Source organism: Dendropsophus ebraccatus, chromosome 12, assembly GCF_027789765.1.
Source record: "Dendropsophus ebraccatus isolate aDenEbr1 chromosome 12, aDenEbr1.pat, whole genome shotgun sequence".
In the NCBI taxonomy this organism is placed as follows: domain Eukaryota; kingdom Metazoa; phylum Chordata; class Amphibia; order Anura; family Hylidae; genus Dendropsophus; species Dendropsophus ebraccatus.
Window position 1 is genome coordinate 21,116,624 of NC_091465.1, and position 16,682 is coordinate 21,133,305.

The 16,682-nt window shown below is 44.0% G+C and overlaps 1 protein-coding gene across 2 annotated transcripts; it reads right to left on the reverse strand.

The window, feature by feature from the left end:
- Positions 1-269: 269 nt before the first annotated feature.
- On the reverse strand, positions 270-16,601 carry LOC138769399 (indolethylamine N-methyltransferase-like). Of its 2 annotated transcripts, XM_069947836.1 has the most exons (4): positions 16,513-16,601; positions 5,659-5,798; positions 3,073-3,280; positions 270-852 (listed from the first exon to the last, which is right to left on the reverse strand). In XM_069947836.1, exons 2-4 carry the CDS (start codon positions 5,795-5,797, stop codon positions 423-425), a joined length of 777 nt encoding a protein of 258 aa, XP_069803937.1. In that variant the 5' UTR covers position 5,798; positions 16,513-16,601; the 3' UTR covers positions 270-422. The 2 variants fall into 2 exon arrangements, with proteins under 2 accessions (XP_069803937.1, XP_069803936.1); XM_069947835.1 differs by lacking the exon at positions 16,513-16,601 and having other exon boundaries at positions 5,659-5,944.
- Between the last annotated feature and the right edge of the window lie 81 nt (positions 16,602-16,682).

Here is a 16,682-nt window from a genome sequence, read left to right on the forward strand (position 1 = left end):
GCTTTTTAAGTAAAAAAAAAGTCAGCTTTTCGACTAAAAAGATGTCGCGGAAACATAGCCTTAGTCTGTTCCAGGTTTTGCATCCTGACTTTGGTTCTGAACGTTAACTCCTGTCCTGCCATGGCCTTCTTAGCGAACCTATACTAGTGCACAATGGAGTATAAAAGCCATATAATACCCATATAATAAGAAATACATACTATAGATGCAAAACGTCTTCTTATGAGTTAAGGCTCATCCTTCTAGGGAACGTTACAATAATTTGGTGATTTTTTTTTAAATTTAAAGTATATTTTATTATCTGATCATGAGGAAAACATCTACAAGAAACCATGAAGAAATCATTGGACGTATATGTTATTATTTCATGCATATGAATCATGGTCACATTATTGTCTTCATGTTACTTCAAGGTTTTCACCTCATTTTTTCTTTGCCACAAGGAAAATATTGGCGTATGTGTCTGTAATGTGAGCACATGTTGTCTGATCTGGGATGTAATAAACCTCCAGGTCCTGTATAGTGTATCCCGCGTCTATGACCGCATTCCTTATAATTTGTTCATCCAATGGCAGACAGAAGAAAGTTTTCCCTCCCACCTTATAAAAAGAATCTCCGAGGACACCAATCAAGACCAAATGCCCTCCGGGTTTTAGCAGGGTGGTAATATTCCTCAAAGAACGTCGATACTCGTCAATATCTCTGCAGGCTGTTTCCAAGCACAATGCAGTGATTAGGCAATCTGCAGGCAGGATCACTGTGGGATCAAGTGGATTACTCTTCGTTACGTCACACTTCACAACTTCCCGGACTCTGGATCGCAATTTGTTCTCTTTTTCCACCCAGTTGTCTCTGTTTAAAGACATATTAGAAAAACCTAAAAACCACCATGAGAAAAACCCCGAAGTACACCAATGATACTTTATTTGGATCTCCTCTACTTGAAATATCTAATAAAAGGGGAGCAATTAATGGATGAACCTAAATGGAGAGCATCTTTAGGTTCAAAGACATCCAAACAAAAATACTCCAGTACTCATTACTCGAGTCAAGCTTTTTTCAATGGTTGAGTGCTTTACACGAATAATGAGCCCTGTTGAAAACAATGGAAGACTTGAGTATTTAATCAAGTGCCCCTGGCAGAGCGAAGGGTACCTGGTTAATCTAAAAGTGACAGTCTGGTCATCAGGGGATTAAGTTAACCCCCTTGGCGTCAGACTATGCTCTGCTGGTGGTGGGGGATGCAAGGAAAATATGCTCCTGTCTTCTATTTATCCTAACCATCGCTCAGCCAACCAATGGCCAGTGACGATACTGAAGACAGACAGAAGACTGGAGTATAATAAGTATAATAAGCGTACCTGTCGCGATCAGTCCTTCTGGATCAGCGGCGAGATCCCCTGCTAATCCGTAAGGTTGGGTCTCCATGGATATGGAGACGCAATCAGACGATAATGCAATATAGTTTAATTGTGTCTGCATATCAATGGAGACCCGAACTTCCAGATTAGCAGAGGATCTCGCAGCTCATCCGGAAGTGTCGACTGTGACAGATACACTTTAAGGCTATGTTCAAACTATGTAAGTTCCACGAAAAAAACGCGGTCAGTGTTTCAACAGCCACAATTTCCACGGAACTTACGTAGTGCTGCAGGCTGAAGGTCCTGGCTGGAGTGTATACACTATGGGGGACATTTATTAAAGTGACACTGTCACCCCCTTTGTGCATTCTGACATCTCTACACAGATGTAAAGGGTAAATTTTGCGGTTTTCATACCTTATTTTATATCATACGTCATGGTGCTTGTGCAAGTAAAAAGTCATCTTTTATCAACTGCCGATTATGTTAAGTGGGCGGGGCCTCGTGGCCCACTTAGCCACACCCACAACACCACCGTTGGCCCCGTCCCCTCACCAGCCATTGGAACAGGCTGGCCTAAAGGTCTAGGCCCCACCCCCTCTAGTTCGGCCCACCAATGGCCACCAAGGGGGCGGGGGCCAACGGTGGCGTTGTGGGCGGGGCTATGTGGCACTAATGCCACGCGGCCCCGCCCACTTAGCACAATCTGCAGTTCATAAAAGATGACTTTTTACTTAAACAAGCACCATGACGTATGATATAAAATAATGTGTAAAAACTGCAAAATTTGCCCGTTACACCTATGTAGAGATGTCAGAATGCACAAAAGGGGGCAACAGTGTCACTTTTAAGTCCGGCGTTTTCTGCGCCGGACCTAAAAAAAAGTCCTTGCAGCTCCGGCACTACGGAGATTTATGTAGAGGCGTACTGTCTCTACATAAATCCTGTGTGCGCGCCGGTGCGCACGGCAGGAAACCTATGCCAGCTGAGAGCTGGAGTAGGTTTCCTGACTATTTTTCCGGCTAAAAAATTATTAATAGCACGGATTCTGAGTCTGTCAATGCACACTATGGAGTGAGCGGCTCCAACTGCACGCTCCATAGTGTGCAGTGGGGAGTTCTGATGTGGGCGCACGGATGTGCCCGCATCAGAACATAGCGACGCTAAAGATCATCCAGCCATTCTGAGACCGGACATTCCATGATCCGGCCGGGTTACAAAACGGCTGGTCTCATACGTAGTCTGCACATGGCCTAAGACTGTGGAAATGCATCATGATTAGCAAAGATTTTATGGTCAGCTCCAAAGGGGCAAACCATGACATACAAACAAATTTTCAATAGTCGTTTGATCGTAGCCTGCGTACACATGGAAAGATTATTAAATTAATTAATTAAATTCAAACACCATGCCATGGCATGTGTGGTGCATTGGTCTTATTGTTTCTCTATATGAAATGAGACTGGGAAGCTCAAATCAGTTCATTATGCACCGAATATGACTTTCTATCAGAACCATGAATAAGGGCTAATGTAGCCCAAAACACGTTGGTTTCTTACATGATATAATAGAGAATTATTGTTCACGGAGCTGGAGGACTTTTGGAATTTTCTTTTTTTCCCCTGTTATTATTTTACACCCCTAGCTGACCTCAGTATGTTTTTAATATGACTAAAAATACCCCTTAAGGTTCTGTAGGTGTATTGTCTACCTGTTGCCTTCCAGGTCACAAACGGTCTTCACAATCTCCGACCAATCGTAGGTTCCTGGTTCACTTCTCAACCATCTCTCTAGCTCTTGCCTGTTATTATCTGTGAAGTCTGTTGCAATGATATGAGGGAATGATTCACAGGCAGAGAGGAGATGGTATATGGCTGGCCCAGTACCAATATCAACCAGAACATCTCCTCTGAGGCCTCCTGAAAAAGAGAATAATATAATGAATATTGAACATGACAAAAGTAAAATGTATAACTAATAACTACAAACTAGCTGTACACGTATCATGCTATACAGGAGATACCAGCATACTCCATATCATTATATATAGCTTATATCAGCTTTACATATATAAATATTTATATATAGGAGATATAACCAGGTTATAATGCAGTGTCCCGGGGGTGCAGAAACCCAGGGGGCAGATGTTGATGAGATGGACCACCACATAGGAACTTGTCATGGTAGCCAGGAGTGGGACCAGCTTGCCACCCCTGGATACGTTGGCTCGGAACCACCACACTGTGCTGCTGTTGTGTAGAGTAGGGAGTCTTGCACAGCTGCAGGTGTTTGGTGCGAATGACAACAGAGGCACAGATAGGTTCAACCAAAAATAGTTTACTGCTTTGAAGGACAGTACAAAATCTTACAGCTTCTGAAATACAATAGCCTATTGTTTAAGGTGGCAATAACTCCTGTAGGAGGTATATACACCACGAGTGCTTTCACACGCTTAGGCTAAAATACATAAGTCCACAAGACACTGATAAGAACTTGACAATCCTTAGAAGACAATACTGGAATACACTTGTAATATAAAAGCTTCTTGAGATATACTTGACAAAATAGTGTAGTTGAGATATACTTGGAGTTAGTTGAGATAAGACTTTTGGTTGTGTAGCAAGGTTAGGCTGGGATACTAAGGCCCATGGAATCGGGGCCTATTCAGACACAGTGAGGCTGTTAGAGAAAAGTCCTGAATTCACGGGAAAGGACAACCGCCTACGCTACCATATGGGCACGGAACAACACATGATCAGGGAGTTCAGGTCCACCTAGTAGAAGAGCTAGTTGTCTGAGAGACTTTCAAGGGAACTTTTAGCAAAATAAAGTAGAGACTCAGTATTGGTTCCTCAATACACTTGTAGAATACTTCAGAGGTAGCAGACGAAGAGTAGACAGTCCTCCAGTGTGAATAGGTTAGTTCCGTCCTTGACCACAGTTCCTCCATGGGGTGCTGTAGCCGGACATGGCTAGGATCTAGTAGTCAGAAGAAATAACTGAAGTCCCGAATAAGGCTCCTTGGATTAGTCCAGGGCCTGGAAGAACATGTTCAGCAGGCTCACTCTGGCTAGACAGCAGACTAGAACTGAACTCATTAGTCCCGTCTCACTATATATAGGGCTAACAGGAGGGGATCTGATTGGGCAATACGCTTAGGATACCCTCTGTGATAGGTGAATACTCCTGAGGTAAGTAGCTCAGGGATTGGTTACTAGAAACCAGAAGACTGTGACAGGAACAGTGACATCTGGTGGCAGGAGTTGCACACTATAGACTTCAGTCTCAGAGGTTAAACACAATACAGTACCGACCCATATAGTGGACCCTGCTCTGGGACATTGCAATATCAGCTCTGTATATATAACTATATACAGGGGATACCCAGGTTATACCAGCTGTACTTATATAATTATATGCAGGAGAATCCCTGGTTATACCAGCTGTACATATATAATTATATACAGGAGAATCCCAGGTTACATCATCATGCTCCATATATAATTATATAGCGGGAATACCCAAGATATACCAGCTGTAAATATATGATTATATAAAGGGGATACCCAGGTTATACAAACATGCTCTTTATCACTATATACAGGAGATATATAACTTATACCAGCTGTACATACATAACTATATACAGGAGATACCCTGGTTATACCAGCCTGTTCCATATCGCTATGCACTAGAGATACCCAGGTTATACCAGCATGCTCCATATCATTATATACAGGAGATACCTAGGTTATACCAGAATGCTCCATATCACTACATACAGGAGATGTATAACCTATACCAGCTGTACATATATAATTATATACAGGAGACACCCAGGTTACATCAGCATGCTACATATATAATTATATAGAGGGGATACCCAGGTTATACCAGCTGTATATATAATTATATAGAGGGGATACCCAGGTTATACCAGCTGTACATATATAATTATATAGAGGGGATACCCAGGTTATACCAGCTGTACATGTATAATTATATAGAGGGGATACCCAGGTTATACCAGCTGTACATATATAATTATATAGAGGGGATACCCAGGTTATACCAGCTGTACATATATAATTATATAGAGGGGATACCCAGGTTATACCAGCTGTACATATATAATTATATAGAGGGGATACCCAGGTTATACCAGCTGTACATATATAATTATATAGAGGGGATACCCAGGTTATACCAGCATGCTTTATATCACTATATACAGGAGAGATACCAGATGATGACCAGGTTATAAGAGCCTGATCTAAATCACAAATGATGCCTTTACCTGGTCCAAATGTTTCATAGCATTTCTTAAGGCGGAATCTTAAAATGTCATCTCTTCCAGATCCCAGGCTGCAGAAGGAGGCCAGATATGCTTTGGGCTCAAAGCTGGACTGATATATTTCCCCACCAGTGAAATCCATCCTAAAACACAGGTGGGATCTTGTGATCTTGTATGTAGTCAGATATAGCAGAATGAACTCCCATAACACTGATATCAGCCGATGCCCCCACTGTTAATGATTACCACGCTTCTGGCTGTTATACATTTGTACATTCAGCCAATGTGACCTAAAAACATCAGGATTACTCAACATCAGTTCACTGTCGGCAGAACTGCAAGTCACTGTTGTGTTCTCTCTTCTTATCTGAGTCTGATCTCAGAAAGTGAAGGAAATGAACACCTCCTGACGTTACTCCTGCAACACCTCCTGAGGTTACTCCTGCAACACCTCCTGACGTTACTCCTGCAACACCTCCTGACGTTACTCCTGCAACACCTCCTGATCTTACTCCTGCAACACCTCCTGACATTACTCCTGCAACACCTCCTGACGTTACTCCTGCAACACCTCCTGACGTTACTCCTGCAACACCTCCTGAGGTTACTCCTGCAACACCTCCTGACATTACTCCTGCAACACCTCCTGACGTTACTCCTGCAACACCTCCTGACGTTACTCCTGCAACACCTCCTGAGGTTACTCCTGCAACACCTCCTGAGGTTACTCCTGCAACACCTCCTGGCATTACTCCTGCAACACCTCCTGACGTTACTCCTGCAACACCTCCTGAGGTTACTCCTGCAACACCTCCTGACATTACTCCTGCAACACCTCCTGGCATTACTCCTGCAACACCTCCTGACGTTACTCCTGCAACACCTCCTGAGGTTACTCCTGCAACACCTCCTGACGTTACTCCTGCAACACCTCCTGAGGTTACTCCTGCAACACCTCCTGACATTACTCCTGCAACACCTCCTGGCATTACTCCTGCAACACCTCCTGGCGTTACTCCTGCAACACCTCCTGAGGTTACTCCTGCAACACCTCCTGACGTTACTCCCGCAACACCTCCTGACGTTACTCCTGCAACACCTCCTGAGGTTACTCCTGCAACACCTCCTGAGGTTACTCCTACAACACCTCCTGACGTTACTCCTGCAACACCTCCTGACGTTACTCCTGCAACACCTCCTGAGGTTACTCCTGCAACACCTCCTGACGTTACTCCTGCAACACCTCCTGACGTTACTCCTGCAACACCTCCTGAGGTTACTCCTGCAACACCTCCTGACGTTACTCCTGCAACACCTCCTGACGTTACTCCTGCAACACCTCCTGACGTTACTCCTGCAACACCTTCAGGGGAACATTTTTTACACCCATTGGCACACATGCTGTACTTCTACACACACCAACATGCTTTTGCACATATACACATGCAGGGAGTCTTTTCTTTTGCACTAATAGGCTATGTTCACACAACGTATATTTTTGTAAAAGTTGGATATGTGCTAATGTAGAGGGCTCTCTAGAAGCGGGTGATGTGTTACAAACACTATGGAGGCATATAGTTGTATACTTGTATAAGTTATACATCAACATTTATTGAATACATGTGACATAATTAATAATCAATCGTCACTATAAAAAACTTTGTATAGGTAAGACAAAAAGAAATCTAGATGCGTAGGAAATATAAAATAATTGTGTATAGATACCTAACTAATGTAAAGATAAGAAAGATAATAGAATAAAATAAATTACAATAAAATCTATATGATAAAATAAGTGTGTATAGGGAGCCTAGTGAAGTTGCCTGCGCCGGGCCCAGCGCAGGCAGCTCACCCAGATATGTATGGTAGTAGTCCCGAATCAGGAGATCTAGCTTGAGCTTATATCGCTGGATGGCCGTTGGAGTGATTGTGTTCGTATCCTGGTGAGACAGCTTGCTATTTGAGTTGTACACTTTGGGTGAGATAAGATGGTATTATAAGAAAAATGGTGGAATATCCACCTCTCACCCTGTCGGCGGTAGTTCCCACGGTCCGGTATAGTATTGCAGCGACAGTCCGTGTTCCAGTTAATGCGGCTACTTTGCAATCCGTGCAGTTAAGGTCTAATGCAGCACGGTGAGCTGTCTCCTGTTTGCGGCGTCCGCATGCATCTGAGCGCGCGCTCTAGCTAACTGCCGTTTGATTTGAATGTCCAGACAGATCAGCTTAGGTTCGGGATATACTCCAAAAACAGTAGATGTTAAAAAAGGCTCTGTTATCTTTGGTTCTTGAACGCGTTTCAGGAGGTCTACTTGCTCCTTTCCTCAGCAAAGAACTTTAGATAACACTGGTGCAACCATATCCATTCGGACTTTATATCCGTTCTAAATCCATCTACAAGACCCGTAGTGGATCATTCCGGATGATTTTGCCTTGTGTGAATTCTGTAGATCCAGTTGTCCAATGTGGCTTCTCTCCTGTGTGAGTTCACATTCAAATAGATCGATTTTCCAGTGTGGCTTCTCTCCTGTGTAAATTCTGGTTTTTATATAAAACAGGATAGTAGTATTGTTGATCAATATACATTATGAGCTAAGTGGGTTGGTTCCACTATGACTGCTAAGACTGGATCCAGTTTGTGTATCTTTGAATGGCATAAGTTCATATCAGCTTGTGCATGCCTGCACATACATAGACATATATGTATATAAATAAATATAGAATAATAAATAAATAAATACACACATAGATACATGTAGGAAAAGTAAGTAAGTGAAAAAGTAAGTTTTCCTACATGTATCTATGTGTGTATTTATTTATTTATTATTCTATATTTATTTATATACATATATGTCTATGTATGTGCAGGCATGCACAAGCTGATATGAACTTATGCCATTCAAAGATACACAAACTGGATCCAGTCTTAGCAGTCATAGTGGAACCAACCCACTTAGCTCATAATGTATATTGATCAACAATACTACTATCCTGTTTTATATAAAAACCAGAATTTACACAGGAGAGAAGCCACACTGGAAAATCGATCTATTTGAATGTGAACTCACACAGGAGAGAAGCCACATTGGACAACTGGATCTACAGAATTCACACAAGGCAAAATCATCCGGAATGATCCACTACGGGTCTTGTAGATGGATTTAGAACGGATATAAAGTCCGAATGGATATGGTTGCACCAGTGTTATCTAAAGTTCTTTGCTGAGGAAAGGAGCAAGTAGACCTCCTGAAACGCGTTCAAGAACCAAAGATAACAGAGCCTTTTTTAACATCTACTGTTTTTGGAGTATATCCCGAACCTAAGCTGATCTGTCTGGACATTCAAATCAAACGGCAGTTAGCTAGAGCGCGCGCTCAGATGCATGCGGACGCCGCAAACAGGAGACAGCTCACCGTGCTGCATTAGACCTTAACTGCACGGATTGCAAAGTAGCCGCATTAACTGGAACACGGACTGTCGCTGCAATACTATACCGGACCGTGGGAACTACCGCCGACAGGGTGAGAGGTGGATATTCCACCATTTTTCTTATAATACCATCTTATCTCACCCAAAGTGTACAACTCAAATAGCAAGCTGTCTCACCAGGATACGAACACAATCACTCCAACGGCCATCCAGCGATATAAGCTCAAGCTAGATCTCCTGATTCGGGACTACTACCATACATATCTGGGTGAGCTGCCTGCGCTGGGCCCGGCGCAGGCAACTTCACTAGGCTCCCTATACACACTTATTTTATCATATAGATTTTATTGTAATTTATTTTATTCTATTATCTTTCTTATCTTTACATTAGTTAGGTATCTATACACAATTATTTTATATTTCCTACGCATCTAGATTTCTTTTTGTCTTACCTATACAAAGTTTTTTATAGTGACGATTGATTATTAATTATGTCACATGTATTCAATAAATGTTGATGTATAACTTATACAAGTATACAACTATATGCCTCCATAGTGTTTGTAACACATCACCCGCTTCTAGAGAGCCCTCTACATTAGCACATATCCAATTCATTCCATATCCTGCGAGCGCTGGGATCAGTGGTGCACTCGAAGGGGGTGGACTCCATTCGTAGGGGTTAGGTGTAGCAGACCTTTTCTACTATATTTTTGTAAAAACAATTTATTTATAGGAAAATATACGTGCCCTTGCTTCCTATGGAATCCCAGCTGGAGCGTATACACATAGTATACGCTCCAGCCGGGATCCCTAGCGACGCCGCAAACAACTGACGTGTTTTCTGCGGCTGCTATTTACTGATTAGCAGCCGCAGAAAACCTTGTCAGTGCACAGTATGGAGGGAACGGCTCCAGCCACTCGCTCCATAGTGTGCTGTGGGGAGATCTGATGAGGGCGCGCACGGATTCGCCCGCATTAGAAACCTGCAGCCCTTAAGATCATCCGGCTGGTACTGCAGTATCGGCCGGGATGATCTTTTCAGAGACCGGCCGTTCTGTGACCCGGCCGGGTCACGGAACGGCTGGTCTCTTATGATGTGTGAACATAGCCATATACTGTATATTACACTACCCATACACAGTATATTTCTTACCTGATCACATTGTGGCCTCCGGCAGGTGCATATGACTCCACGTGCTGAGACATCCCCATTCCCATCTACTATTAGCAGCGCTCCACAATGAATTAATCTATAGAAATGTGTCGCAAAATGCAGCATTCTTTTTACAGAAATTTATTTAAAATCAGAACACATTGACAGAGCATCTGGCCATAAGGGTCCTATTACACTGAGCAATTTTTAACTATTAACAACTAACGATAAACAATCGCAAATGAGATGGTTTATCGTTAACCTGAAATCGTTCACCGTATTACACAGAACGATAATCGTTAGTTGCGATCGTTACTATGATCGTTATTGCGATCGTTAGTATGATCGTTTACTCCTTCTGATCCCAGAAAAACAATGAACAACGTGCAATTACACTGAACGATTAGTGAAAAAATGCGGAACTTGAGCGAACGAATGTGGAATTACAGCGAATGATTAGCGATAATTTTAGGTTCAGATCTAAATAAACGATCAATGACATAGGGACGATTTATACACACACACACACACACACACACACACACACACACACACACACAGCAGGAGCTGCATACAGGAGAACTAGCAGCACCAGCTAAGAGATATATATATATATATATAATCCTGTGACTGGGTCTGACTCCTCCAGAGTCCTGACTACCACAGAGATCAGGAGATACAGGAGGAGAAAGATATGCAGCAGCCACATGTTTCTTTTGCTGCAAATCTTTCCTCGACTGTCTCTCCATGATTAGCTCCTCAATGGGGCCCGCCGAGGCTCTGTCGCCCAAGGGCCCACAAAAAGCTGGAGCCGGCCCTGTACAACAGAAATGTCCTCTATGGGCGCAGTCAGGTAACAGTCAGTTAATATATAATGTATTACCAAACTCTCCCCTGTGGAATCAGTAAGCTGGCATACAATGCATTACTGAACTAAACTGAATGTGAACAGTCAGTTAATATGGAATGTATCACTGATATATCCCTTGTAGGCAGGGCCGGGACAAAGGGTAGGCCAGGGTATGCGATGGCCTAGGGCGCCATCTAGTGGTAAGTTACAGGGGACACAATTTCAATCTCTCTTTTTTTTTTCAAAAATTACTACAGGCTCCTGTACTCCTGGTCAGGGCTGGCTCCAGGTTTTTGTGGGCCCTTGGGCGACAGAGCCTCGGCAGGCTCATGGAGAGACAGGCAAGGAAAGATTTGCAGCAGAAGAAACATGTGGCTGCTGCATATCTTTCTCCTCCTGTATCTCCTGATCTCTGCGGTAGTCAGGACTCTGAAGGAGTCAGACCCAGTGACAGGAATATATATATATATATATATATATATATATATATATATATACATACACACACACACACACACACACACACACACACAGAGCAGGAGCTGTATACAGAACTAGCTGCCCCAGCATTATATATATATATATATATATATATATATATATCCTGAAGTATAATCAGCAGCACAGTTTCCAGTAGTGGGTGCCAGTGCAAAAATCCTTCAACCACAGGTTTCTCAGTCATATGCAAAGTAGTTTTCACGGCACTCCAGATGAGGTGCAGCAAAAAGAGTGTATTTATTCAAAATAAATCAGCACAGCAAACATATTCAAGTGGCAACGTTTCTGTGGCCTCTCACCACCGGGCTTGAAAATGGTGGTGAGAGGCCACAGAAACTTTGTCACTTGAATATGTTTGCTGTGCTGATTTATTTGGAATAAATACACTTTTTTTGCTACACCTCATCTGGAGTGCCGTGAAAACTACTTTGTATGTATATATATATATATATATATATATATATATATATATATCATAAAAATCAAAGTCTGTCTGTCTGTCTGTCCTTCTGTCTGTCTGTCTGTCCTCTATAGACTTCCAAACGCCTGAACCGTTTGACCCCAAATTTGGCACACAGATACATTGGGTGCCCGGGAAGGTTATTGCGAAGGTCCCGTCCCCGCCAGATGTACAGGAGGGGAGGGGGAGGGGAAAGAGAGGCGCCCCATAGAGATGAATGGGAAAATCTCCTCACTGCAAACACAGGTGATATAATTAGCTGCCCATGCTATGCCCTGGCCCCTAGGGGCCACTCCGCAGTATAGATGGTGCCAACAGGCAGGAACCGGGGCAGCTGTAGGATAATGTGGTCACGGTGTAGGCACGAGGGTGATACAGCTGGAATCCGGGCTCCTGACCATGCGGGAATACTGGGCATGCGATTCTTCGTTGTCCTTAGTCAGGGCACCAATTATCACACCAATGCCAAGGTTCAGAAACAACGATAGTTGTATATTTATTGTAACGGTGGTAACTAGTAGCAACAGTCTCTCCGGATGCAACCGGGAATAAGGCAATCTTGAATAAGGCAGAGTAATGGGTGATGCTGCAATAGGCTGTGAGAGTAGCGTGCTGAATGATGGGAGTAGTAGTGAAACTAAAGTTGAGATGCTGAGTGGAGTGAAACTTGAATGAAATACTTGCTGTTGATGATTAGAGAAGATGATGATGAGAGGAATGACTGAAGAATCGACACCCAGATGAGAATCTTGAGACTTGAGACAGGAACACAGCCAGTGGACTGGAGCAGCAGAGCACACGCAGGCCTCTCTCTTAGCAGGGAGAGAGGACGGACAGAACTTGTCTCCTGAAGGTGGAGGACAAGACTAGACTGCACAGGAACAGCAGAGCAACACACCCTATCCCCTCTGGGACAGGAGATAGACTGAGGTAGAACAGGAAGTCACATGGTAACCCCAGCCAAAAGCTCGATGACCATTGGAGTTACCATGGAAGCAGGGCACAGTCACGTGACCTCAAGCCATTGCATCATCACACCATTAGGCATATACAGAGAAATATACATGAGAAGTACCATACTTGAACACTGGGGGGCGACATAATACCATTAGGCACTGATACCTGAATATACATGCAATAAATGAATGAAATAGCAGACCTGAATACTGCAGGGGGTGACACAATACACGCAGTTTGCAGTGGACCATAGCTTTCCAGAACAGAACTGGTTATAATAAAAGTATGAGCATGAGAAGGGCTGTTCTGGGACACTGCACCCAGAGAAAACGGCAGTTGGAGCCTTAGCAACCAATAGGATTACTACTTTCATTTTCACAGGGAGCAATGGTTGCTAGGGAAGCTGCCTCACAACATCCACAGTAATAACTGGTAGACCCCCTACTCCATCTATAGAGGACATGTATACAGGACCCCTTACTCCATCTATACAGTACATGTATATACAGGGCCCCCTACTCCATCTATACAGTACCCCCTACTCCATCCATACAGTACATGTATATACAGGACCCCCTACTCCATCCATACAGTACATGTATATACAGGGCACAACAGGTATACCAAACTGTGACTGGGTAACACTGCCACACCAGACCTGACCAATACCGCCATACTGTGACTGGATAACACCTCCATACCAGACCTGACCAATACCGCCATACTGTGACTAGGTAACACCACCACACCAGACCTGACCAATACCGCCATACTGTGACTGGATAACACTGCCACACCAGACCTGACCAATACCGCCATACTGTGACTGGATAACACTGTCATACCAGACCTGACCAATACCGCCATACTGTGACTGGATAACACTGTCATATAAGACCTGACCAATACCGCCATACTGTGAATGGATAACACCGCCACACCAGACCTGACCAATACCGCTATACTGTGCTGGATAACACTGTCATACCAGACCTGACCAATACCGCCATACTGTGACTGGATAACACTGCCATACTAGACCTGACCAATACCGCCATACTGCGCTGGATAACACTGTCATACCAGACCTGACCAATACCGCCATACTGTGACTGGGTAACACCGCCACACCAGACCTGACCAATACCGCTATACTGTGACTGGATAACACCATCATATCAGACGTGACCAATACTGCCATACTGTGACTGGATAACACCATCATATCAGACGTGACCAATACTGCCATACTGTGACTGGATAACACCATCATATCAGACGTGACCAATACTGCCATACTGTGACTGGATAACACCGCTATACCAGACCTGACCAATACCACCATATCGTGACTGGATAACACCGCCACACCAGACCTGACCAATACCGCCATACTGTGACTGGATAACACCGCCATACCAGACATGACCAATACCGACACACTGTGACTGAATAACACTGCCATACGGGTAAATACAACACTGCAGGTATACAGGACACTACAGGTATAGAGGACCCCAAAACTATACACTACAGGTGCACGGGACCTCCACAAAACTATATACTACAGATATACAGGACCCCAAACTTTACACTACAGGTATACAGGACCCCAAAACTATATACTACAGGTATACAGGACCTCCACCTACTATATACTTCAGGTATACAGGACCTCCACCTACTATATACTACAGGTATACAGGACCCCAAACTATACACTACAGGTATACAGGAACTCCACCAACTATATACTACAGGTATATAGGACCCCAAACTATACACTACAGGTATACAGGACCTCAAAACTATACACTACAGGTATACAGGACCTACACCAACTCTATAATACAGGTATACAGCACCTTCACCAACTCTATACTACAATTATACAGGACCCCAAATATACTACAGGTATACAGGAACTCCATCAGCTATATACTACAGGTATATAGGACCCCAAACTATACACTACAGGTATACAGGACCTCCACCAACTCTATACTATAGTTATACAGGACCCTCAAACTATTTACTACAGGTATACAGGACCCCCGAACTATATACTACAGGTATACAAGACCTCCACCAATTATACACTACAGGTATCCAGGACCCTCAAACTATAAACTACAGGTATACAAGACCTCCACCAACTATACATTACAGGTATACAGCACCAACTATATACTACCGGTATACAGGACCCCCGAACTATACAGTACAGGTATACAGGACCTTCACCAACTGTATACTGCAGGTATACAGGACCTCCCTCAACTATACACTACAGGTATACAGCCCCCCCCAAATACACACTACAGGTATACAGGACCCCCCCCCCAACTATACACTATAGGTATACAGCCCCCCCAACTATGAACTACAGATATGCGAGACCCCTAAAAACTATACATTGTGGGTATACAAAACCCCTCCAACTATGCACTACAGGTATACACTAATTCCACTGATTAACTCAGATGAAACAATACCTTTAGCTTGGCCTCCTGGGCACCTTAGAACAAATCTAATTAACACACTGACACTTTATACCCGGGCAGCGCCGGGTACATTTTCTAGTATATATATATATATATATATATATATATATATACACACACATACAGTAAAACCTTTGTTCCCGAACACCTCGAAGTTCGAACAATTCAGTATTCGAACTAAATGTCCCCCTGAAGTTTTGCTCGGTACTCGAACATTGCTCGGTATCCGAACAAAACCAGGGGGAGAACTGTCAGCTGAACTGATGTTCGGGAACACTGATAGGCAGGAGCGGGCGGCTATTTAAACTTGCCGCCGCCGCGCTCCTGCTCCTCTCAGCTGCGGGGGACACCCTGTAAAGAAGCGGGGATTCCACCATGCACTACTTCACCCACTACTGCACTCACCATTATGCTGTACTGCACCCCTCCCCCATGTACTACTGCACCCACCATTATACTGTACTGCACCTCTCCCCCATGTACTACTGCATCCACCATTATGCTGTACTGCAACCCCTCCCCCATGTACTACTGCACCCACCATTATGCTGTACTGCACCCCTCCCCCATGTACTACTGCACCCACCATTATACTGTACTGCACCTCTTCCCCATGTACTACTGCACCCATTATGCTGTACTGCACCCCTCCCCCATGTACTACTGCACCCACCATTATACTGTACTGCACCCCTCCCCCATGTACTACTGCACCCACCATTATACTGTACTGCACCCCTCCCCCATGTACTACTGCACCCACCATTATGCTGTACTGCACCCCCATGTACTACTGCACCCACCATTATGCTGTACTGCACCCCCATGTACTACTGCACCCACCATTATGCTGTACTGCACCCCCATGTACTACTGCACCCACCATTATGCTGTACTGCAACCCCATGTACTACTGCACCCACCATTATGCTGTACTGCACCCCCATGTACTACTGCACCCACCATTATCATATTTGCTGTTGTGCCCCCTCCTAGAAATTACCTGTGGAAAGGAAGGAGCTGCAGAGAGAAGCTAACTTGTGGCAGCCGTGTAGACGAGCCTGGCTAAACTGAATAAGCCGCGCCTGCTGTACAGTCACGTGACTTGAGGAAGTCATGTGACCTTGTGATGTCAGCAGGTCCTTTTACAGCAGGTCCTTTTATGGGATTTAG